The sequence below is a fragment of the Leptonychotes weddellii genome, chromosome 3 (genome assembly GCF_054177405.1).
Source record: "Leptonychotes weddellii isolate Sample4059 chromosome 3, ASM5417740v2, whole genome shotgun sequence".
NCBI lineage: Eukaryota > Metazoa > Chordata > Mammalia > Carnivora > Phocidae > Leptonychotes > Leptonychotes weddellii.
In genome coordinates this window covers 60,613,926-60,640,886 of record NC_138371.1, presented here as the reverse complement: position 1 = coordinate 60,640,886, position 26,961 = coordinate 60,613,926, and the positions used below count along the sequence as shown (strand labels likewise).

Here is a 26,961-nt window from a genome sequence, read left to right as displayed (position 1 = left end):
GGTGCTCAACACATTTATCAAATAAATGAATAAATGTTAGGAGTTTGGATAGATATCCCATTGCAGTCTACTTTTACTTTTAGGTAAGGAATTGAAGAGATTACATTTTTTACACAAATAAATTTTTTAAGGTTTGAAAGCTTATTCCTTCTGGTTTGAAGTACTTTACTTACACCTCAGATTTTTTTTTTTTCCCTTGGTAAGCTTTTGGTAGCTTTTTAGTTTTTTTACATCAATATACCTGATGGACTGGTGAAGCTCTTTTAAGTATGTTTTACTTGTACTTTCAAAAACAGTTTTATCTCTACATTTACTGAGGTTATATTAATCCACATATTTCCACCCTGGCTTTGTAAAGAAGAATAGACTCATTTAAGATAACATAACTTGTCCCAAAGTAGAAGACTTTAATTACCCAGTTTCAGTGTACTAATTGAGACTCACTAAAAGGGAAGTAATTTCTTTGAAATTAAATCTATTCATTTAGATATTATTCAATAGATACTTAAGTATCTATATTAGGTGTATCTAAGGATACAAATAGGCTACAAAACCCCTGCTCTTGAGAAATTTTTACATCTTACTCATATTTTCTATATGGGCCAAATGTATGGAAATACTTGAAGTACAATGTAGTATTTCAGTAAATGTAAAATTTTTAGTAAATGTAAATATTTCAGTAAATTTCAGAATTTTCTGGAGTTCTATCACATTTGTAAATGATCTTCATGCATGACAAAATCTTTCTGAACCAAAAAGGATTCTTAAATGTATTCAGTGTTCCATTATTTCACGGAAAAGCTGGAGATTATAAATGCTGAATCCCAAAGCCAGTCTGAAAATAGAGTATTACATTTATAGCAGTTAGATAGGAAACCCTTGGAGTAAAGAAGAACTGAATTGAGAATTAGGAAATTTGGATACTAATCTCAGCTTTGTTACTAAGTAGTTGTGTTATCTTAGGAAAATTATTTAAACTGAGGCTTCAGTTTCCCTAATGTCTAGAATAAAGCCTTAGATATTCTTTGAAGCTCATTCCAGCTTCAGATTATAAGAATATTAAACTTCCCTTTATGGATAGCTTTTCAGGATAACATTAAAATTGACCTCTATTATCCATTAAAAGCCAACCATGGAAATTGGAAATCATTTCTGCTCTATTAAAGTGACTTGGTAGCAGATTTCTTATCAACTCAAAGGGTTAAACACATTTTGGTTATAGCACTCTAAGTGTGTATGTGTGTGAGAAAGGGGAGTAGAATTTAGATAGGCCCACACTTGTCAAAATGATAAAAAGAATGAATGTACACATACAGCAATTATTGATTCGTATTGGCAAGTGTTAGAGCTAAAAATCAAGTGCTTTATGATTGCTAGGGAACGGCTAGAGATAGTGCTTAAAGTACCTTGTTTTGTTGGGAGGCTGTAAAACCTTGTGCAATGGAATATCACAGACTACAAAGAACCAAATGACTGTCATTTTGCCCCAGTGCTGCTTCATTGCTTGGAATGAGAAAATAAGCTGCAAGTCAGACAGATCCTATAATTGGTAATGTTTTTATGACTGCCCACCCCAGGGTAATCAGATTCAGAGCAGGGCTCCTACACCTAACTCTTTGCATGGTAAATTTCTGAATAGCAACTGGGATATCTAACTACTGATTTAAGAATGGAAATGTACTTTATATTGTCTCTCTGGGTATGTGACCGAATGAATACAGTAAATGGGTTATTTTAACATTATTTAGTAACAGGTACTCTAGTAAGGGATTAAAATGCAATCTTGCAATTCCTGGCCCCAAATCTGTCCTTTTTTTTTTTTTAGAAGATTTTATTTACTTATTTATTTATTTGAGAGATACCAACAGAGCAAGAGAGAGCACAAGTGGGGAGAGGGAGAAGCAGGCTTCCCGCTGAGCAGGGAGCCCGATGCGGAACTCGATCCCAGGACCTCGGGATCATGACCTGAGCCGAAGGCAGATGCTTAACCAACTGAGCCACCCAGGAGCCCCAAATCTGTCTTGATTTTATCTCCTGGAGTTGTTTTTTTAAAATGTAACTGTTAATAGGCTAAGTGCTTAGATCTGTCAACAGATTTTTAGCTATTCCCTACCTTGAGGTCCTTAACTTTCAGAAAAAGAACTGTCTACTTGTGGCATAGAACACTCTGTGTTCTCCTTACCACTGTCCACATTTTTAGGACCTCTTCTACCATTTCCCATGAAACTTTCCTAATTTTTATGTTTATTGTAGTTTTTTTTTAAACTGCGTAGCTGTGTCAGCATTGGTGAAGCTAGGTTTTCAAAATCAAGGTTTTAATCAGGAATATATGAAATGTCAAACTTGCCTCTTTAAAAAATAATTTCATAAAAATCACTCAGGATACTTACATCGACAATCAAGAAATCTAGCCAGCACCAGGCATTGGTGAAATATGTTTGAAATCCATAAGCTACCCATTTGAGGAGCATTTCCAGAATGAATATGTAAGTGAAGACCTTGTCAGCATATTCTAGCATGGTTTTGATAGTCTTTCGCTGTTCAATGTATATATCTTCAAAAGCCTGCGAATCAAAAAATGCTTTTATTTTATTTGAATGGCTGGCCTTCCCCAAATACTTGATAAAATTGCTTAGTATAATATTGGGTACAAAGCAGTAATTTGATAAATATTGGCTAATATCTGACAAACACCAGACAAAAGCTGAAGACTAAAACTAACAGAAAATATTGGCAAGGAAATGTCAGTATCTTTACTGATTTAGTATGTTCTTTCTTTCCTGCCTCTCACCCCAAAATCTCTATCTCAATTAACTGCTATAAAGACATGCTTTTAGAGAAATAATATGAACTCAGGAAATAACTAGAAGTTCTGTTAATGGGGGATAGACTTGGCCTATTCCAATATTACTTTCAATGATTCCCTGACTGATCTGGCTTATTTTGAAAGAGTAAATTGATTATACATAAAGAAAACAAAATACACTTTTAGTCCATAAATGTTAATATAATTATTAGGGTGAACTGGATGGTATTTGACATGGAAGTTAACGTCGTTACAGGGTGTCTCTGTAAATGGTTGTCTCAGTGAGGAAAACATCTATTAGATAAACACCAGATGAGAAATTCCATCTGGCTGTTCATAGGTCTGATTTATTATGTACTGAATTTTGCATAGTTAAACCCTGGGTGCCATGCTCTGCCAGGCATAGATACACCTCCTCTTTTGCATCTTAAACTCATTGTCTCTTTGTGATATTTTCAGAAAATAAGTTATTTCATTAGAACCTGACTCTTACCACTTTGCATTTCACTTACCAAAGCACCACTGCTGAGAAGAATCATGAAGACAATGAAAGTCTCAAACCAGTTGTGTTCAACAATGCTGTAGCAGGTTTTCCGAAGATTCCACCAGACCTTTCCTTTGCCCTCTTCTATACTTACTTGACAGAATGGAAACTTTTTAATACATCCTAAAATATAACATTAAATATAAGAAATTAGAAAAAAAAGTATTTTGTACAACATATGGATTCAACAATCGCATACATACTAAGTGCTCACCACAATAAGTGTAGTCACCATCTGTCACATACAAAGTTATTACAGTATTACTGACTGTATTCTCTTTGCTATACTTTTCATCTCCATGACTTATTTATCTTAAAACTGGAAGTTTGTACTTATTAATCCCCTTTATCAATTTTGCCCATCACCCTACCCACCTTCTTTGCTTTCCCACCCACCTCCACCTTTCCTAGAAAATATATTCTAATCTTAGATAGGAAAAAATAAACTTTGTTGCTTTCTCCCATGCCAATCTCAGATCATCATTTACAGGTAACTGGCTACTTCATTCCTTAGTTATCTTCAGCATCCTTCCTATACAGTAAATCATTCTCAGAGGTATATATTTAGCCAGGCACCTAAAATTCAAGGAATAATTTTATCAAGAGTTGCATGAGTATAAATAGTTTCTTTCTTTCTTTTTTTTTTAAACTATTGTTTTTTTGGTGATAAACTTTTTTTTTTTTTTTTTAAGATTTTATTTATTTATTTGACAGAGAGAGAGACAGCAAGAGAGGGAACTTAAGCAGGGGGAGTGGGAGAGGGAGAAGCAGACCTCCTGCCGAGCAGGAAGCCTGATGTGGGGCTCGATCCCAGGACCCTGAGATCATGACCTGAGCTGAAGGCAGTCACTTAACTGACTGAGCCACCCCGGCACCCTTAAATATTCATTCTTAACACTAGTTAGAATCTCTTTTTGCCTGAAGGCCATTGGTGTAAATAGGGTCTAAGAACACCTCTCAGGTTTGGGGAAAAGCTGCATGTTCAAATTGTTTATTAATTTTTTGATGTGATCCTGAATTTTTCACTTCCTTCTTTTCATGCACAGAAAAGGCCCCTGTCTTCCTAGGTATCAGCCACTGTCAGTTTTCCCAAGCTAATTTATTTTCAGCCTCAGTGCTTTTCTTAGTTACACCTATGACTCATCTTGTTAGTCAGTATCGCTGTTCCTTTGTCCTCCCCCTCCTAGTTTTCATATTATTTCTCATTTCCATCCATTCTTTGCTCTAACTCTGAGCTACTACTCATTGGATTAAATCCAATCACATTGAATCAGCAAATCTTTATTGATTTGTGTGCAAGAGACTGTACTGATCGCTGTGAGAACAACTACTGTTTGCCTGTCAAGGCTCTACAGTACATCTGCATCCCCAAACAGCTCTGATCACAGCACAAATTAACCACATTTGAAACTGTGAGGGATGGGGTGTAATTACTGCAGCATCTATAAATCAAATCACAACACTGCCAATGAGGTCTGAAGGGATTGCAGTCTGTATCAATGAGATGACATTCCAGAATGCCATTTATCTCATAGGGTTAGCTTCTCCACACTCTGGAGGATAAAGAAAACAACAACAAAAAAGACATGTCAGATCATCTTAATTGTCCAGGCACAGTCACTGCTATAATATAATCTGGAAATATAGATAAATTAACTTTTCAGAAGAAAAGAGAAAAACAAAGATAAACATGCCTTTACCATTTCTTTGAAATAGTTCCCTCAAGTGAGGTATTTTCAGTCGCTGTAAGAAAAGAGGGGAGATTGCATTTTAATCATATTAGAGCTTGTTTACCTTCAGTAAAGCAAGCTTCCGGTTTAAGGTCTTCCTCAGGTTCAATTTCAGCTTGTTCACCTTCTCGGGGTGGAGCAACATCAACTGTGCTTCCTTCAGATGAGCTGGTTGCATTTAATTTCTAGAAACAAAACCCCATTGCAAATTGTGATTTTTTTTCTCCCCTTTTATTCAGCAAATTTGGAAACTCTTTGTCATTGTGTGAAAAAATGATAGTGATCACACTTGACTCTATTAACATTGCTGATAAATTATGTACTAATAATTTAACATAATTAAAGTCCTAATATTTAAAACAATGTAATAACTACTGACCTGATTCAGACAGAAAAAGGTTAGCATTCAATGTGGGTGATTTGGAAAGGATGAATTGTACTGGTTAATTTGTTTTATGATCTCTATTTATATATGGATGCCATATGAAATAGTTTAAAAATTAATTCTCAGGCCATATCAAAAATAGTTTGATAAAAGTTTGGTATGCTGACATTCACTACTGATTATATTAAAATGCATCAAATTAAATTGTAATTTCCACTTCTTACGATGGAATTTTTCAGAGCAAAGACCATTACCAGTTGTTTCTAACTACTGTCCATGTTTCTGTAATTTTAGAAAGGAAGAACAGCACATTAACATTAGTCACAGTCATTATATTTCAACTTTGAGCTATATTTTTCCTCTGGCTTACATAATCTTCTTACTTTACTAGCAGAAAAATGATGGATCTCTCTCTCTGTCTCTCTTTTTGAACTGCTTAAATGAATTCAATACTTGCCAAAGAATTCTAAATGAAATGGAAATTTCTTCGTATATGGCATTGGGCAGAATCTGTATAGACTTTTATTAGGAGCACATTCTGAATTCAACATAGTTATCAGGCTGTGGATTTTTCCTTTAAATAAATCGTTGTGACATGTCACATGGTTAGGAAGAGCCACCTTAAAGTTACAAGAATAAATATATAAGTACTTTGAAATCACTTGGGAAGACATTATGGATTTGCAGTATTTTATGAAAATGGTTGCAAAGACATGACGTACAACACAGCCTGACCAATGTAAAGCTTTTAGGATGAAAAAACAGCACATGGACATGGTAATGGTTTCTAAGCCCCCTTAACTTTAGTAGCTAAGTGGTAGGGGTCACTCTGCCCTAGCCTTCTGAAAGAGTTAATGTTTTACTGAAAAATCCCCAAATGACTCCCTAAACATTGCTCATATTGGAGGAAATTTGGCTCAAGATTCCTGATTTACTGAAATCATATGCAAATGTAGTTCAATATTTTATAATGTGAACTAGTTGAAAGTACTATCCAGATGATATTTTCTGTGATGTTACTTTGAAGGTGAGGTTAATCATGTCCAACTAAATATATTATGAAAATTAAATATATTATGGAAAAATACTCTAAGTCAAAATATAATTCTATAATAAAATACCTCCTAGTCTGGAGTATGCTAACGAGAGAAGCTAGGCCATCATTTTTGGCTGATGGTTCTTAGGATCATTATAGTGCAAGAGTTTTTACCATTAAATTCCTCTACTTTTTGGAGAGGTGAGAAAGGCCAAGACATATTTTCTTCCCCCAGGATTTTTCTGCTTCTTATAATCAGAATATCTTTATTCTTTTAAGGAAAGCTACCACTGGATAGAACTGTGACAGCTTTTGATATAATGAAGAAAAAACTGAATAGCTGTTTGAACTCAGCAATTAACTCTTCCTTTCCAATTTCACTGGTGGTTGATGGGTTGAACACTATGGAAGCAATAATATCCACTGCATAAGTAAATCCAGTAAGAAACCAAATTATTTTGAGATTAGTTATAAAAAGTTTCATGTTTTCTTCTTCCTGTTGGTCAAACCAAGTTGGATAATTTCTTCTGAGCCTAGTCACGGTCCACCTCCTCCATGAAGCCTTTCTTTCTTGCATGATTTCTCCATGCTAAATTTTATAGAATGTTAGGCCATTATACTTGTTTTGTTTGATCAGATATTCTCATGAATATTTATAAATTATATATGTACATAAAATTATACATAGGTATAAATTATATATTTATGTACATAAACATATATACCAAAAATACACACACACATACAAATACCAAAAGACCCAAGCACAGAATAGACACTAGTTATATCAAATTTATAGAGAGCCAATAAATGATTGATTGCATTTTTGAATTACTTTTATAGAGAGAATTATAATGTTTAGATAATTTCATCTCTCTACTTTGTTGTGTAATTCAATAATGGCCTTGACAGAAGTTTATTTAGTTGTATTAGAAAATACATTTTTAATGAATAGGGATTATTTAGTTAATAATATTTTAGCGATTAAAAACACATGGTATTTCCAAAATGTTTTTCTAAAATATTGGGAGACATTCAATAAAGAAATAGGGGGGAAGAAAGTAATCAGTATATGTGTATATACACACAAATAAATGTATACTTTTCCATTTGAAAACTCTAGAAAACATACTGTTCTCATTTTACCACTGTTAATATAATGTGAAATGTTCAATTTTTTGCATTATAGTTGTCTGCCATATAGTCTACAGGTGTCTTATATTTAAATACAAATACTTAAAACAAACCCAAATGGCACAAGTAATAGTAGCCACTAATCTGAATGACAACTGAATCTACTCTTTACCAAGTACTGACCTCTGGATGTGTTTTTGTTATTAGTATTGTCTTTAGATATAAATATTTTTGTGAATGTGGTTAACATGTTTGGATATAAATACTTTCAATTTTCTAAATAGCTATGGAGGTTATGCATTTATATATTGTAAAGATTGTAAAGTAGAGGGTCAGTAGTGAGTTTGTTTGCCTCTATCTGCATGTTATTATGAGGCATAACATGTGTTGTTAAAACAGACACCCCCAACCCCCTGCCAAAACTCCACACGTATTCTGCTCTTTCAAATGATCAGAACCCATTTTACATGGAGAACTGCTTCGCTGTTATTCAGGAGTTTTTCTGATAATAGGGATAAGCTTTTTAAACTTATACTCTGGAAAGCTTCTTAAGGAATGTTCAGAGTCTTTTAGACCCTCATGCACCAAAGCTTAGAAGATAGTTGGGGAATCAGGCTCATTCATGTTGTAACCTTCATAGGGCACATTTTTTTTTTGTCATAAGAAAGTACATATATTTTATTCTATGAAGTTACAAAAATCTTGTGTCAACCACATAAAATTTCAAAAGTTGTGAATTTATTTACATTTTTATAAAGTAAAGCTTAGAGTGTGTTCTTATTAATGTACAACAATTTACCAATTATGATATACTGCTTGATAAGCTTAAGTCCTCGAATATGTAAAGAATTTTACTACTGTCTTTTTAAATAATTAATTTCTGCCCTAAAAACTACTTAAGCATTTAAAATCCTATGTGTTGATATAATACCATCTATGTAATCTAAACATTTCCTAATTAATTTCAATTGTTTGGCAGTCATACTCTGGTAGAGTATAATTTGTGATACATCTTATCATAGCCATACCAAAATGACTTCCAAATTTATTAAAAGCATGTAACTGATTTAAAAGCAAGTGACTGACGATAAATACAAAGAATAACTTACTTTCTTTATATTGCCATAGCTGTGATACTACAATGGTACAAAAAAAAAAAAGCAAAGAAACCTGAAATGAAATTTTCCGTATTAAGGAACTCAATACTATACTAAATAACTAAATTAACACTTGTTCAGAAGTAGTTAGAAAAATATAATTAGTTATATAGGCATAACTATAGAAAGCTTCCATATAAAACCGTATAGTACAAGGTCAGACTTGTGTTCTTGTACTGTTTTCTCCTTACCCCTCCAATATCCTGTGGCACTTAAGGTTTGATTCTTCCATCCCTTGTAGAAAGTACTGAGTCTACAGAGGGATGATGGCTTATGCTCTACAAATGCACACTGGAAAGCAGGTTTTAAGATGCAACATTCTCCAGGCCTAATTCAGCCACAGAAAACATGCCTGGCTATAGCAGAAGCCTGGCGCAATACTGTGGAAGCCGCACGCTTATCCAAGAACCATGTTCTCAAAGACATGGTACCTGAATATGAAGTTTTTGAGAAGATCAACTGCAAATACCATTCATAAGAAATGACAGAATCAGCACCCATAAAGGCCATGAGACCATTTTCCCCTCTAATAACATGAACTTACATAGAAATTCCCCTTTGTGACGAATATTGCTCTTGATTTTTATCCAATTAAATAATGAAATTTAACTTTCAGAGATAGAAGAGAATGTTAGCAACTGGCCTACTTCCACTGAAATGCGCTTACATTTCATTTATTTTCAATCAGCTATCAAATGTTTGACTCTCACAAACTGCTGTATGATTCAAGAGGCAAAAATAAAAGATTCAGCCATTACAGATTGCCTTTAAAATCTAGCCATTTCTCTCACAACTTCTGAGTTTTGTTTTACAAGTAGAAGAGGAAAATCTTTTGGTCACACATACTATCAGGGCCTTAGTCTGATCTTTTGGATATGCATATCCATATCTTGACTTATGATATTTCACTTAAAGAACAGGTAGACACACCAGGAGGCCATTGGGCTGCTTGTCCAAGGCAGGAAGAACAAGATTAAAACCAATAGCTCTCTTTTCTAGACCACTTATTGAATGGTTCAAAGTATAAACCACCTGTATGTGGTTTTGCCTCAACATATTTTAAATGTGCAACAGCCCTGGTGCTTCTTTAATTTTAAAATGGCCTTAATAACAACATGATTTTTGAAAGTGCAAATAATTGTGTGGTAGTTGAAGAGGAAGGTAAAAGGGCATCAAGAAGCCAAAAGAAAAAGCTGGTTTATCTTGAGAAGATAAAATTTCCATCTAAACTAGCCTTAATTAGGTTTTATTTCAACAGAAGTACATGAAAGCACCAAAACAGTTCTCCGAAGGTCAAGATGGGTTTAAAATGGCATTCACATACTCATCTGTGCCTCTGGAAGAGTTGCCTCACGTTCAGTTTCACAGAGAGTGTGTTTGGAAGACCCTGAGAGCAAGACAGAGAAAGCCCAGAGGTACTTCCATTGCTCTCCAGATTCTGAAAAAAGAACATAGTGCCTTTTCCAGAAGGGCACATGCTTGGGATTTTAATCAAGTATCTATTTTCAGTTTCCATGAAGGCTTTGAAAAGGAGAGAATACTGTTACAAACATGATGTAGAAGATAATTTTCCGGTACCATTTAATTCTGTTCTGCTTGTGAAGAAAGAATAAATTAGATTTTTTTCACTGGCCAATGTTGGTTTACAGCCCCAAACTAAAAGTAAGTGCTAAGTAAAAATTGCATAAATCAGGGACCTATATATTTTTTTCTACATTTCATTAATAATTTTATCTCTGAATTTGTTGCATTCTCCAGCTAATTCTCAGTTATCCCTAAGGAAGAAGAGAGTAGGTATGAATTAAACCTAGAGACAACCCCAGACTCTAGTTAGATATTCTTTTTCACCAAAAGCATTGAAATTGCCAATACTCAGGAACTTTCTTCTACCTTTGTAATTTCCCTCCCAGAACCCCCACTCTGGCTGAGATTCCAGTAAGCACTGATATCAACAAGAGAAGGTTGAGTCAAGAGAATAGACTAAAGGCTTAGTTAATCCACAAACCTATAGTAATCTTGGGAGATGCCCTTTACTCCTCATAAAGCTGTAATTAATACTAAAAAACAGGACATTTTCTATGTCTCTTTTTTACCTGCTCAGTTTTTGGTAGAAAATTTGGGGAAGATTAATGTAGATTAGGGAAATTTTTAAGAAAGTGGGTACACTGGACCAATTACTTAATGATCGGGATGCAGTGAACTATCCCATATCATGATGCTTTCCTTCTTTTGATTACTTTGCAGTGAACACTTAAGGTTTTACAGACATAACGGCTTAAAAACTTTCCTAAACTACATGAAAATCCAAGATATGTGGTGCCCAAATACATACAGACTATGGCCCTTCATATCCAAAAACTTATGATCACCCTGCTTTTATTTTTTATAGAGCCTTTCAAAAAAAAAAAAACACCATGAAAGCACACATTTCCGTCTGGAGCAAATGAATTATATGGGTTGAAAATTATATTCATGAATCTGAATATAATGATCTGAAAATGGCACTATCAAAAAAAATCCCATGAGGCTCATTTTGGTAATACAATTTACTTATAAGGGCTGAATCAACAACAACAAAAAGTTGTGGTCTCATTTTAATGAAATAAAAGCAGAGAAATAAAAAAAATGCATGCTCTCTTAAATTCTTGACTATATTGAACTTTAAACATTCCTATCATGTTTCAAAATAGATATAAATCCTATAGAGCATGCAATTATTGCTTTTCAGAGTTTAAAAGACTAAACTGGAAAACTCATTAGCAGAATCAAATATGATGTGGGACTGCCCATCTCGCCTGACCATGCTATGATGTGTCACACAATTCAGCAGAGAGCGGCTGGGCACATCCAGCACTTCCTTGCCATGGCAGGGGAAGGAACAGCTGAGTAGCATGCAGGCCAGTCAAAATTCACTTCGAAAGTGATTGTACATGTACAACTTGCTTGGGTAACCTGGGTAAAAGTGGTGGCACGAGCCTCTGGCTGGTTAAAAAACACCAGAGCTGCACTCTTGATGGCTCCAGCTTGATTTTACCCCTGTGAGAAGTAAGAACGGTAAGCAGTGAAGGTCACAGTATGATATTGCTAGGTTGTGCTTTGGAATTCAACTTCAGATACGATTCTTAAGAACATTTATTCCATATCCTCACCTAGGAAGACAATGAAACCTTTTAAAAAACTAAACTGTAAAAATTCATAGTTCTATAAATATTCGAAGAAATCATGATAACGTGAACTTTAAAAATATAAAAACAAAATTCTACTTTATATCTTGTCACAAGATTTGTATAATTCCAAGTTTTCCCAAGATAAAAAGATCACTATTTTGCAATTCATACCTTTAATTCTCTTACATTTTTTCATGCAAAGCTTTGTATTTGTTTTCATACCAGCCTGTTTATGTTAGCGATCCATAAAATACATATATTATAAAAATAATAACAGCAGTTCATACTTTATCTCGAACAACTTTTAGGGGTCATTTCTCCCCAATTGCACTACAGCTAGTTATATAGTATTATGAAAATGAATGTAAGGAGTAGAGTGACTAGAGTTTTCAAATACCATCTAAGTTAATGATTAACTTACTGCCTCTTCTTAAAGCAGAATGTATGGCAAGTTTTTTAAATTACTTATTATTATTAATTTTTTAGTGAGAAATGTATCACTGTTGGTTTAGTTTGTATGATTTTTACTTTGTCAGCAAAAATAAAGGATATTCTTGCGCCTCAAAATATAGCTCAATGTTCTTTTTCTACTTACGGTCAAAAAACTAAGAAGCATGAACCAAAATGTTACTTTATGGCTATGTTATTTTTCATTTGTGTGTATACGTGTGTGTGCAATAGTTATTAAAAAAGAATAACCCAACCAACATAAATATGCATCTGAAACATGACCTATGTTCAGTGCCAGCAGTTTTCAGAAATTTCAGGTTAAAACTGACCTTTCCTGGAATTTATCTAAGCCTACTGTATAATGTTAGAATATGCTGATTTTTTGCTTTTTATTTTTAAAAACATTGTACTTTTTATCTTTGTGTGAGCATATATGAGAATTGCCCTGTTAACTTTTTCAGGGTTTTTTTTTTTTTGGTACTAATTTTAAAAATCATCCATATAAAATTTATTGTTGAATTCATTTCTGCCATGTGAAGTAATTTGAAATTTTATCCTAGCTTTATAAAAGTATTTAATTTTATATTTAGTTTGATAAATTTTCACACTAATATATCTATACATTTTAAACAATTTCATTACACTCTATACTTGGATTCCATGAATCCAAAATTTAGCTTGGAAGAGGATAGAATGGTTATAGAAAGAGTCACCCAAAAAGGAATTTTTGTTCAGATGATAAAATGTTTTCTAGACATTGTGTCTCCGTATACCAAATTTATGATTTTCTAGCCATTAAAAAGGCATGACAATGAGGTGGTATTTTTCTAAGCAGTCATTTGAAATATCTGTAGGCATTATAGAGTTTTTGAAATATTCTGGAAACCAACTTTTTGGTAGAAAGTAATTAAGATATTTAATTTCCATAAATCCAATGTGATAAAACCTATGATATTAATGCAACAAAATTTCTGTACCTCTTTGGTTTTTCTACCTCTTCTTGATCCCAGGCTAGTCTTGTTCCTAATCCTCCCTTATTTTCTCTTTATAATTACTTCTTTGGTAAGCTCCTCTATTTTCAAGAAATCAGATAATTATCCAATCTGTTTTTAAACCCTGATTTCTCACCCAGCCTCGCACCCCCAACACTGTCACTTCTAATTCAGTATATTCCAATTGAATTCTTCCCTTTTCCCACTTAAACCTAGTAACCTTCCTAAAAAGGCCATTTCAGAGAGTGGACTTACCGTTTTTCCAATTTCCTAGTCTTCACTAGTTTGTCAAATTGCCAGAAGGTCTCAGTGCCCATACATATTACCTTAGCCCAGAATTTCATCACCTCATTGCTGTCAAATGATTGCTACCACATTCCTCAAGATAAACCCCTTCATCCCTCACTCTAAACTGTTTTACTCATTGATATCAAATAAACTTTCCTAAAACATCACTTCCTTTTTGGCTTTCCCCTGCTTCAGAATAAATAGCTCTGTATTGACTATGCAGGCCATTCTAAATTTTTCTACTTACTTCAGAGACTTTACAATCTGAAAATACCTGACTCACCCAAACAAATTTTCCACTGTCTTCTCAACCAGTACTTTATTCATGCTGATTGTTCTACTGCTGCACCTTGATACCAAGCTCATTCTCAACTGTGGCTTTCCTTCAGTAGGGTTTTGCTTTGACTTTTTGATCATTCATTTGACCCAAACTTGGAGGCCTGTTTTAATTTTATCTCTTCCATTTAGCAACTGTCTGTGTTCTTGCTGTTCTTAATACCTATAATTTTTATATTCAGTCTGGCAGGATAAAACTTTTTAATAGGTCTTTAATGATTTTTTAGAATTAGTGTCAGCTTCCTCAAAGATGGTGAGATTTCCCAAAGGGAGTTATATTATAGAGCTCTCCTTTAACTCTTTCTTACTCTTAGTATCCAGCAGAGTACTGAGTTCACAAAAACTGCTCAATAATTGCTCATTAATTAGTTGATGTTTTTTTCTTAAATAAATCTATATTAGTTGATGAAAAATAAAATTAGATTGAATTTTTATTTTATCAGAGTGAGCAATATATAAACTAGATTTGAGCTCACTAAGTGGACTTTGAGTGGAATTCCAAGAATATTCTATCTCATTTTGTGTATGATTTTACCTTTAAAAAATATTTCAAATTTACTGTTATATCTCAGCAGCACTGAAATGCCAGAAAGGATCAAGAGCTATGAGTTTTGACATTGTCAACTACTTATTACTTATACAAATTCTATGGATACCATTCTTAAAAAGAGAAATTTTAAAAATATGCTCACAAAATCAGACATCATCGGTCTGATTCCTGTGGTGCTAATATCATACCCTCAAGCTAAACTTTCATAACTCTGTGCTAGACTTACTTCCCACTGGTATATTAGAAGTCCAAAAATAAGTAATAGTAAAAAATTTTAATCCTGTTCATAATGCAGAATTGCAGAATTAATATATTAAGCTGCTATTATGGGATTCTGTGAATTCTAATCATACAGTAAGAGCAATTCCATTTCTTCTTTGTTTTATTTTGAACAACTAGTAATATAAGTAAGAGCAGCTTTTCAACTTTTACCTCTTATCTGTAATCCTCAAGTGGAGCTTTTCTAAGTAGGTTTTAGCATTTTCAAGTTAATCTGGAACACTGTGGATTTGCTCATCCTTGACTGGGCAAAATGTAATCAGTGCTACTTGCACATTCCAAATATGTGTAACACTTTCATAAATGAATAACACTCTATCATAGTCAGTAAAACTTCGGAGGTGAACAAAAACTACATAAAAGTTTCACATTAAAAAATCAGAGCAAAACCTAACATAGACAGTAAAGAGAGGACACTTTCACAACGATCAATAAAATATGGTTCGTTGATATGTCTAAAGAGCATAATGCAGTGTATAGAATAGAATGTATTAAATATGGTTTATTTTTTGGCAGGCCACATTTTTAGCCAGATTTTCAAACTATCAAGAAGATGAATATACAAATTATTCAGAATGATGATTTCCTTTGGAAAGTTGGAATTTCTATGAATGGATTTCCCAATAAAAAATACCTCATAATTTTCCAACACTGCCATGTATATATGACTTTCAATATACTTTTTAATAATGCATATAAACACAATAAAAATACTAAATAACCATAATGGATGGTTATCATAGGAAATGCAACAAAAACTTTAAAAGCATTCTTACCTCTTTGCTTTCTTCTAGTTCTGACTCACTGCTAAACTCTTCAGTATTTAAGTTTTCAAAGTCAGACTCTCCAACAGCAATTGGCACTGTTACAGTGAGGCTGGGGTTGTTTATGAATGACATATAATCATTTTCATCGATTACATATTTTTCAACACTGCTTCCGGTACCTACACCACTGGTGGTTCCATTCCCATCTTTAAGATAATTAAGTTCTTTGCTTATTTCTATTCCAGTATTATTGGATATGCAGCTGTCTATTTTGTTGCCTTCATGGATCTCTATAACTTTTGGCTTTCTAAAAAAGGTTTTTCTGAAACACTCCCGTATCTTATTTTTCACATAATCAATTCCCTTTTGCATCCTTCCTACTGCAATCTGGAGATTGTTCATTTCATTATCATCATCTGTAGCAGCAAGATTGTCTGAGCTAAATGAGCTCAACAGTAAGGCCAGAAAGAGGTTCAGAACCTAAACGAAAAAAAGAAAATTTGCTATATTAATATGAAGTATACATAAAATAATAAACAGGGTACTCATAGATCTTTGCTAAAATTAATTCAACAAATGCTTCTTGAATGCTTACTGTATTTCAGACATGTGTCTTAATCACACACTATTTAAAGGACCTGACACCTTCTACCTGCTGTAAGGGCAATATGATAAAACAAGTGCCTGTTCTTTCATACCAAGAAGGACAACAGGAAACCAGAACTTCTAAGACTTAAATTGTCTACTCAGGGTTGCCAGTGAAGAGACAAAAATCCCATTTTGATGGTTTTGGCCAATGAGAAAAAAAATTCTAGTCATTTTAGTTCATGTTATCAGTTTGTCTAGAGAATTGTCTAACTTCATGTGTATAAATAATGAATTTATTTATTTGATAGCCTGGCGATAATGTGTTAAAACAGTATACTTTTTTTTTTTTTAAAGATTTTATTTATTTATTTGAGACAGAGAGAATGAGAGAGAGAGAGCACATGAGAGAGGGGAGGGTCAGAGGGAGAAGCAGGCTCCCTGCCAAGCAGGGAGCCCGATGCGGGACTCGATCCAGGGACTCCAGGATCATGACCTGAGCCGAAGGCAGTCGCTTAACCAACTGAGCCACCAGGCGCCCAAACCAGTATACTTTTAACATAAATTCCTTTGTCCAGTGGCCACAAATTTATAACAGCCGAAATTTCTAAAAGCAAATTATGTAAGGTTAACACATTTCCCATCAAAGCAAGAGCCCTAGTTTGTTTCCTTATTTCTGTATCAGATTTTGGTCAGAATCTAGAGCTTCCTAATTCACTATTCTGAAAAAATACATGTCTACAGTTATCCCACAAACATTCTTTAAATCAGTCTTACTTGAAATGTACCTCAAAGGAAAGGTTAAGTTTGATGGCAGGAAGACCACTACGTACACACATAATTGAGAAACGTAAGCATTAAAACACATAAATATACAAATTGTGCTTATACATTAGTGCTTTTAAGTCAGAACTAAAAGTAAGCTTCTTAAATCTGGTCAGTGTCTATACATGTGAATAACTTAAACTGCAATAATTTATTTTCTTTTAAAAAGCAAATTCAGAGAAGGATATATTTTGTCCCCTTCCAAGTCATTTGAATAATTACAATACATAGCTACAATATAGTACCCTAAAATTTATTGAAATTGATCTTCAAAATTTGGTAAAATGAAGCTTATGCTTCTGAGTAAGCCAACATGAACTACGAATGTGTAAAGAGCAATTTCAATATAGAATAGACAGTTATATTTTTAGATTTACTGGAGATCATTTTCTTCTCCAAGTAATAATAGGATAAAAAATAATTCAGGCCATAACGGTAATATGGGGATAAAATTACTCTTCATAAAAACATTTCCTCAAAAAACAAAGAAAAACTAATATTTTTGCTCCCAAACTTTCACAGATACACTTTAGTTAATCCTCACACCAACCATAAGATTTCAGCTTTGTTATTCAACTTTCATGGTTGGGAAACTTCAGACTCAGAGAAGTTAAGTAACTTGCCCAAGCTCAGAGTGCTAGTGCTGGGATTTAAGTCTGCGTTATTGATGATAAAACCAGAGCTATTCATTGCATCAGGCAACCTTCCTACCTACTGTCTGATCTTGTTCTTAATTATGAGCATTTGTAATATATACGTACCACAAGGTTTCCAATGACCATGACCAACATGAAAACAATAAGGCACATGGTTTGGCCAGCGACCTCCATACAGTCCCACATGGTCTCTATCCACTCTCCACACAGCACGCGGAACACAATCAGGAAGGAGTGGAAGAAGTCATTCATGTGCCAGCGTGGGAGTTGGCAGTCACTGGAGATCTTGCAGACACATTCTTTGTAGCTCTTACCAAATAGCTGCATGCCGACCACAGCAAAAATGAAGACAATGATGGCCAACACCAAGGTGAGGTTACCTAAAGCCCCCACAGAATTGCCAATGATCTTTATCAGCATATTCAGTGTGGGCCAGGATTTTGCCAACTTGAAAACTCGAAGCTGTAATTAAGTGAAAAGATACTTTCAGTAGTAATCACAGTATAATTTTGGAAGTTGGTTAGACATTGTTTTATTATTATACCATAATGTAGACCTACCTCTGAGGGATATAAAATCTCAAACCATACTAAAATTCAAATAAAAAAATAGTTAATAATACACAAATTATAAATCAAATCATTAAATGCAAAAATAAAAATAAAATAGGTCAGGATAAATAAAACATTCCTGATTCATCAATAGATATATCCCTGAAAACAAATTAATATTTTGATTAGAGACATTTAAATTGAATTGATTTTAGCAAACTAATGTCACCCTCAGACTATATTTTAGAGTAAAAAATATTAAAAGTATGACTTACATATTTTAATATATATAAAATAAAACTAAAATAACAATTTGATAAAAATAATGTACATAAAGGCTTCCTTTCAATTTGAAAAAATATACATTTTACTTAATTTCCAATAAAATTTTATATATTTTTAAATAAATTTTTTTGCCAAATTTAAAAAAGTTTGTTAGACCATTGTTTAAAATGCTAATGGTATCAAGTATTTCCCTACATCTTCCTTTAAAGTAGTTCCCACTAATATAAGTAAGATTGAAAAAAGCTAAGGTTAATTGAGGCCTAAAATTGTTATTTGCATTTCTTTATAGAGTTGAAGCAAAAAAATTTTTGAGTGAATTTAAAACCTAATCTGAGGCACATGTGTGTTTTTAAATATGCCCTAGATAGCTAATCATTGTGAAGTGTTTCAACCATCTTTATCATTCTTAGAAAATAGTCACACTTAGCTTTAAAGAGAATGTTTATATATCTTCTTAAGAGTATCATGTGTATTGGTGTAGATTTAAAATATTAATAGTAAATGTAAGATACACATTGATTCATTTTCGAAATAAATTTTATGCCACTGATAGAATATAAACATAATCTAAGTAGATACCAGTCTGAATGATCTCAGTACAGACAATCCCTCCACATTTGCCAGGCCAAGCTCCATCAAACTAAGGCTGACAATAATTCCATCAAATATATTCCAGCCTTCTTGGAAATAATAATATGGATCCATGGCAATGATCTTGAGAACCATTTCTGCTGTGAAGATCCCAGTGAAGACCTAAAGTAAAATAGAGATCACAAACACTGAAAAACTTTTGACACTGCAAGAATCTGTAAAGAATATTAAATAGTCCTGAGTAAAAACATTTAACATTTAAAATGGAGAAATGTGACAAACTGATATAAGTTTAACATTTTTTTCCAGGAGAGTATTTTAAATGGATTTGTTTTATTTAACAAATCTGCTTGATATTCCAAGAAAATCTGATTTTAAAACATTTCCTCATTCACATAAATAAATAAAATAAAAAAAAATAAATCTCATAGTGAGTAGTAACCACTGAATTACTCCCCTTTTTGGTACACCAGCCTTCTCCCATAATCACAGTGAATTTTGGTTTTAAGTATTATTGCATTAGGAATGAATCTACATGTTAATTGAAGTTACTCTAAATTTATTTTAAATTTGGTAAAAACCATATTTTATTCTTGATCTTTGTGGGTTTTTAAAGGGACACCATCTTATTTCTGTAATTTTGTAAATATTCCTGAAATAAGAGTGAGTTTGCCACAAATGTTTTATGATAATATTCTCTGGATGCATGCCTCAGAATTAAGGTTAATGGATTGATAGAGCAAGAAGCTGCAGATTTAATTGAAAGCAGCAGGAGAACATTCTCAGTATGCATACACCCATAATTAAAATTAATAAATTATTTGAATGGTTGGATGAATGTGTTTGACAATAGAAATAAAATGAAACAAATTCAAAATTTGTTTTTTAACTCAGAACCACAGGCTAAGAGACCCAGGGGCATGAAGAGTTATGAAATTACTCTTGCAAAAAATTTTTTAAGGCAAATATCCTAATTAACCATAAGTAAAAGCTGCATTTTATAACTATAAAGTCAAGCTTACCATTTACAAGGTAAATCAGCCTTTACCTTGAAGGAACTCTGTCAAAATAATGGTATCAAAGTTATTTAAATTTCCTAAAATATCATGTTAATTAAAAGAAATCATTATCTACTCTTAAAAATGTATAAATGCAGCTAACATAGGGGCGTCTGGGTGGTTCAGTCAGTTAAGCACCCGACAGCTCACGTCATGATCTCAGGGTCCTGGGAGAGGCAGAACCCCCCCGCTTCCGGCTCCTAGCTCAGCAGGGAGTCGGCTTGAGGATTTCTCTCCCTCTACCCCTTCCCCCACGCACGCTCTCTCTCTCTCTCTCTCAAATACATAAACTTAAAAAAGAAATAAATGCAGTAACATATTATTTTCATAAATATAGGAAGACCTTAGGGAAATACCCATCCCAGAAAAAATAGCTTAACTTCAGTTCATCATTCATTCACTCAAGTGGAAATAAAATGTTTTTCAAGTAATCCTAGTGCATGAAAATCTGGATATATGGTGGAATACACACTGAAAATTATTTCTTTTTTATTTTATAGAATGACTCACCATAGGATTATTTTTCCCTGGTGAATTTAAAATAAATTCTGATTTAAAGAAATTTTATTTCTTATTCTAAGCCTCAGAAGCAGCTGCTTGAATTAGCAACCTGAATTAAACCAAGGTAGAAACTATCCAGGTAAATCTCTATAAATATTCCTTTCTACAGAAATATCATAGGATGATCTTTTCAGCTCTTCTGAAATGACCAGATCTCCTGCATTATAAAAACCTATGCCTTAAATGTACATTCTTTCATCTAAAATGTAATCCCAACATGAAACTCCTTTTTTAAAATAATATTTTAATTATAATTTGCATTTAAAATTATATTTATTCATATCTTTAAATATTTTCAGTTTAGGTCCTAAAAATCATTGGTATTGTTTTTTGGTACATTTTAGTCTAGTTTAAACTGCAATGTCAGTGATTGCAAGTTTTTAAAAATTCCTTCTCACTCTAGCAAAAGTCAGTCCAGCATACTGATTTAATGCCTTTGTTTACATGATTTTTAAATTCCATCAAAAATTCTAAGAACAAAAAGAACTGGCAACCTCTGGATTTGTATCAGATTATGTAAATCCCATGTATGGTTTATAAAAAGTGCTAATGTGTGGTTTCTAAACATACATTCAGCTGCCTTTGAGTTTTCTATAACACAAAGAATTTTTAAGATTCAAGACAATAAAAAACATATCAAATGTTTATTGTTTGGACTTAGCCTAATTCTATCTTGTTTTCTTGAAGAAGTTTTTTGTCTTTTGAAACTTTGGGTTATATGCTTCTGTAGCTACTCATTCATTTAGGAAAAAACTGCTGAACACCTAAATGGAAGACATTTTGCTGGTATTTCAAAATATAGTAGTAATTAAGATATACAAACCTGAGACTGCATAAACCTAGTTCATTTAGGCTGATAAATTTCTTATGGACAATGAATTTATAGGCTTCCTAAGCCAGCTTCTTTAGTGAGGAGATAAGTTCAGTGAAAAGTTCCTAACCGATTGTACATGATGACACGTGATAAATAGCAAAAGTGTAAGTGCTAAGGATGGAGATGAGAATCAGCCTGGGAGTCTGGACGAAGAATAAAGAAATTTGGAGCATTTTGAGTTGTTTTGGGGGGCACAACACTTAGGATGATCAAATGTTGAGGAATAAGGTCTTATTTCAGGAATGGGAAGGTTTTCCTATTGAGTGTTTACTTAGGAAAGTTCTGTTGATGGACATTAAAAGGAGAAATGTTCATTCTAAAGGCTGAATATTGGTCAGTTTGCTCTACAGAACCTCTACTTGCCCAGATTGATGATGTTCTATTTTTTTTTTTGTAGTGAATTTGATGTAACTGTAGTCTACTTTTGCTGTATTATTATTAGCTTCTTGTTTTAATGGTTTTAGTTTTATTATTCCCATGCCTTTTGGATACACATCTTTAAATATTTTTTGTTGTTGTTGTTGATTGGGTGGGGAAGGTGAAATTGAAATACACTTAAAGAAAAATCATGGGAAATAATTTAACATTTGTGGTGTTCTTTTCTCTCATCTGTCAAATGAGGATATTCATTGAGATGACTCATAAGGTCTGCATCTAAAATTCTTGGATTTCTGTCAACATTGTATTGCCTACCAAATTTTATTTAGCAGTTGGTGTACACACAATTATTACACAAGACCCTCATTATAAATTGTTAGTTTGGAGACAAGATAGCTTTATATGATAGTAGGAAAGGAGTTAGATGGATAGGTAGCACTCTTTCATTGATGCAAGATCCCTCCAGGTGAATTTTAGGATTCAGCTCCTAAGTGTTTTATCCGTCAATAAACAAGAGTTATTTTTTTTCCTTCAAAGAGTTATCATGTCCCTTTCCTGAGATTTTAAATTCAAACCCTATACCACACCATTTAATTGAAATAATTTCCCTAATTGTGTTTCTTTAGGCTTTTATTTGCAAATGAACTATAAGATCCTTAGTACAGGTACCATATTCTGAATTCCCTTCAGGGTCCAGCAGAATAAGGGGATATCATGGACTCTTAATCACTGGTTACAATGAGAGTTATGGTAAGAAAAGTAATCAGTGTAGGAGCTACAAACCTCTATCTGTATTCCCTGAAGAAAGAGTTACCAGTTAGTTGGGAATGTTTGTATGATAGAGAGGTTGTCTAACCTACTATGATTGATGGGAGATTTCTTGCTTATGAAATCTCTAAGGTGGGTGCATGGGTTTTATAATGGTTAAAACAAAAACAAAAAAGAGCATCTCAGAGAAACTCAACAGATATTTGAGGTCTTCTGATACTCAAATTTGATCAGTCAATCCAATTAGTAGAGAAATGATGTAATTTTTATGTGCTCCAGAAACAGGATACAAATGGGGCACATTGATCTAAGTAAACCTGAAAGTTCCAGAAGTCTTTTACAGGATGTTCCTTTGTTAACAATTCAACCCAAACCTACATGTCCTCTTTATAAGGTATTATGTAATCATTTGAATAGTAATAACTACTCCATAGAAACTAAATTTATTTAAATGAGCAAACTATAAACTCCACAAAATATGCAATGCAACCATCCATGGTGTATAGTATAGTCCAAAGTCAGCTAAGTACCCATGATATAAGAAATATATTCTCTCCCTCTTCCTCTTCCTCTCTTTTTCTTTTTCTCTTTGTCTCTCTCTATGTCTATCTGTCTCTCTATATATTGATTTTTTTACATATTATTTACATATAAACATATATAATTTTCTATACATAAATATTATAAAGCTTATTATGGGTATAAAATAAGATATATGGGAAACTATGAAATACCTTATACGTATGATATTATTATTAACAGGAGCTCTCACTAATAGAAATAGTGTACACATTTTCCTACTCTTATGGTTAGAAATAGTTAACTCAGGTCTGTTTCCTATCATGTGCACTCTCTATCTTGATGAGCCTTGTATTCCCATTGCTAACCTCAGCTTACCAATGGTTTTACCACAATCTGTCAGTCATCAGTCTTCCACCCTACTTCTGTACCTCATTATCTCCATTGCTACACATTAAGTTACAGAATTTTGGAACTGGAAGGGACATTAAAAATCATCTAGTTTAATACATTCTACTCATTAGAAAACAGACCTAAATATTTAAATGGCTTTTTCAAGAGCACCCAGTTATTTAGCATGGACTTTTGGACTTGAACCCAGATTTGGTGCTTTAGTCTAGTGCTTTTCCATTTGATCATCCTATAATCCAACCTCTCTTATCCTGTGCTTCCAAACTCTAGTGCTTCAACATTGGAATTCTATAAAACCTGAATTTCCTGCTTCACTCTGGCAAATTTCCAAAATTTCTTCCCAACTCTTCAACTTCCCCGACTGTTCAGTATCTTGGGAAAAATACAGGAGCTAGAGCAGAACTATTTTCCATCAGTATTTCAGAGAAAGGTTAATAGCATAGATTAGAGGAAGGAAATTGTTTATTGAGCACATGCTAGATGCCAGGCTCAGTATTGTTTTCATATTTCCTCATTCGGCCTTCACAACAACTCTGGGAGATGGGTATCATTATATTCGTGTTAAAATAGAAAACAAGGACTCAGATTTTTTATCAGACTTGTCCAGATGCTACATTATTAGTAAGCATTGGCAACGAGGCCAAACCCAGTTCCACCCAACTCCAAAGCCCATATTCTTTCATGAAAACATGCTACTTCAAACAGCCCGTTTGGGTAGGAAACAACCAGTTGGTTATTTAATGAACTACAACCATGTAATCACTATAGGAAATACAAAGGAAAAATGGGACATAACCTTGAAGAATATGAAGAATTGAGATGAAGTGATTTGAGTCAGAACACTCTAGATGTGAATGTAGAAAACAGTGAAATATTTTCCCATATGTAATTGTATAAACATGTGCTGTTTGTGTGGTACGGTGACATGGCTGTTCTGATGGGCCAATAGTGGCTGATTATGGACAATAAGATCGTATAGGAAGGATAGGATCAGATGGGGAGTCTTGAAAATCAGGTAAGACTGTTGAACCATAAATACGGATGATAGATACTTTACCAAAGTGCAAACATACTGAGTGCAGAGTGTTAAAAATATTTTAATCATAGTTATAAGATTAAAAAAGAGGTACCTTGAAAGATGAAATAATGGATCTTCTTATCAGCTTATATATATAAAAATAAAGGAAAAGTAAGTAAAAATGGCTATTAGATTTCTATTTTTGAAGTTGGAAGACTCTTTGAAGCTGGGAGGCTACTACTAGAAGTAACATAAGACTGAACTGAGATAGTTAGGAATTTCAATAAGCTGTGAGAAAGATGATCTTTCAGCTGTCACATATTATGTTTAAAGTTATCCTTGACGTTCTGTGACAGTTGGAAATATAGGACCAGGGCACAGCTTATACCACAAGAGTAGATAATTCCTATAGTTGTTGAGTACATAGAAACATTGAGTGGAAAACATAGCCTTAGTAGACATAAGAAGTCCAGAAAAGAAGGAGTGATTGGAAAGATCAAGGAACAATCATTAAAAAAAAAAATCCATTTATAGGTGCCAAAGATGAAGAAAATCTCAAGAATCTGGTAGGTGTTCTACTAAGTCAAATAATGGAGTAAAGTTGAGGTTACTTATGGGGTAGACATTTATGTAATTGTCTGCCAAGTATTCCCTTTTCAACTTCTGTTAGGAATTGCTCCTCCACCTGTTTGATTCCTCAGGTCTGTCATGTTTTCACATGGCTCCACCTTCTGCCTCTGATTAAACCAGAGGTGAGCATCTGACTTAAGCTATGCCAAACAAGAGTCCTATCGTGAGTCTTTGAACTAGAACTGAAAAAGAGATACAGTTTTTTTCCAATGTAGAGGTTACAAGATGTAAAACCAGTGAGCTATGGCTGAGCATGTTTCCTGACCCAGAGACAAAAGATGAAGTGAACATTTGGCCTACATCCAAGCTCTTGGTTAAAGCATTTCCTGAAGCCCAACTGCAAAATTACCCTTTATATGGTTTGGTAGTTCATCTTTTTCTTTCCATTCTAGGAGTCAATGTTTTTTTATTTTCCCCTTAAGCTAGTTTGAGTTTGTTTCCGTCTTGTGCCAAAAAGGAAGCTCTCTTGATTAATCCTTTTTTTACTTGTTTATACATTTCAATTTTCTCATATAAAGGAGGAAATGTACATGTCAGCATACACATACACAGATGTCTGCTCAAATAATTTGAACCAAAAGTATGGCTAAATTTTACAAATGCCATTTCACCAACTATTTCTTCTCTTGTGTGAATACTACTGAAGCATTTTATTAGGTAATTCAATTTGAAGCAACTATGTTCTCTTTTATACAGAAATAAATCTTTATGTATTTCCTTTAATCGACATGATTTCTTCAGAGGCTGTGTATATTAAAACTGTATTTTTGTGGAACCAGAATTAGATATTATGGTTTTTCTGGACCTATATTTCAGCAAGAACGACAGTAAAAATTTTAATGAGCCTACAACTGGTAAGACACCATGGTCAATTAGTAAGGACATTGGTCTGAGCAATCAGCATTCATACCAGTTGAATTTTAGATCTTATTGCCTACACAGCACAAATGGATTTTTTCTTTGGTCTATATCTCCCGCCCCTACCAAAGGAAATAAGTAGACTTCAAATGAACTTACCAAGTTTCCTACAGTCAGTACACTACTGAATTGGCCAGTCATTGGGTAGTGCTCCATGGCCATAAAGAGGGTATTTAAGACAATGCAGATAGTGATGGCAAGATCAACAAATGGATCCATAACAATTAAATTCACAAGATGCTTTACTTTTAACCATGCATCACAGCAGTCCCAGATCAAAAACACATTGGCAAATCTGTACCAGCATGGTGGACATTTCTGTCTAGATTCTTCAAGTTCTAGGGGAATAATAAAAAGGGAGAGTAGTAAATAACAATAAAAATGAATTATTGTTGCTATAGATTATACATTATTTTATACAATCAATGCTTCTACCTGGGGATGGAAGTTCATATTACTTAGCTTAACAAACTTGAGAAGACAATCCCATTAAATATTTTCACAAAATATTCATTAAAAATTACATATAAACATCTTTCTCCTTTAATTAAATGTAGAAAATAAACACCTTCATTTAATATTTTGCTTCAAATTAACTAACTTTATTACCTAATAACTAGGTAATTATTGATTATATTGCAATATTCTTTTTATCAAAACAATTTTTATTTTATCTTACTTATTTTTTTAGATTTTATTTATTTGTTTGAGA

At 33.4% G+C, this 26,961-nt stretch overlaps 1 protein-coding gene across 2 annotated transcripts in view; it reads right to left on the bottom strand.

Moving 5' to 3' along the window:
* Window positions 1-26,961, bottom strand: part of LOC102729343 (sodium channel protein type 3 subunit alpha) — a 112,020-nt gene that overhangs the window by 15,767 nt on the left and 69,292 nt on the right. For both annotated transcript variants that reach the window (XM_081814277.1, XM_081814276.1), the window contains 7 exons: window positions 26,349-26,587; window positions 19,103-19,276; window positions 17,793-18,149; window positions 15,631-16,101; window positions 5,145-5,265; window positions 3,319-3,473; window positions 2,391-2,564 (listed from right to left, as the gene is read on the bottom strand). In XM_081814277.1, the coding sequence (XP_081670403.1) occupies window positions 2,391-2,564; window positions 3,319-3,473; window positions 5,145-5,265; window positions 15,631-16,101; window positions 17,793-18,149; window positions 19,103-19,276; window positions 26,349-26,587 (1,691 nt within the window). The remainder of the gene's footprint in view (window positions 1-2,390; window positions 2,565-3,318; window positions 3,474-5,144; window positions 5,266-15,630; window positions 16,102-17,792; window positions 18,150-19,102; window positions 19,277-26,348; window positions 26,588-26,961) is intronic.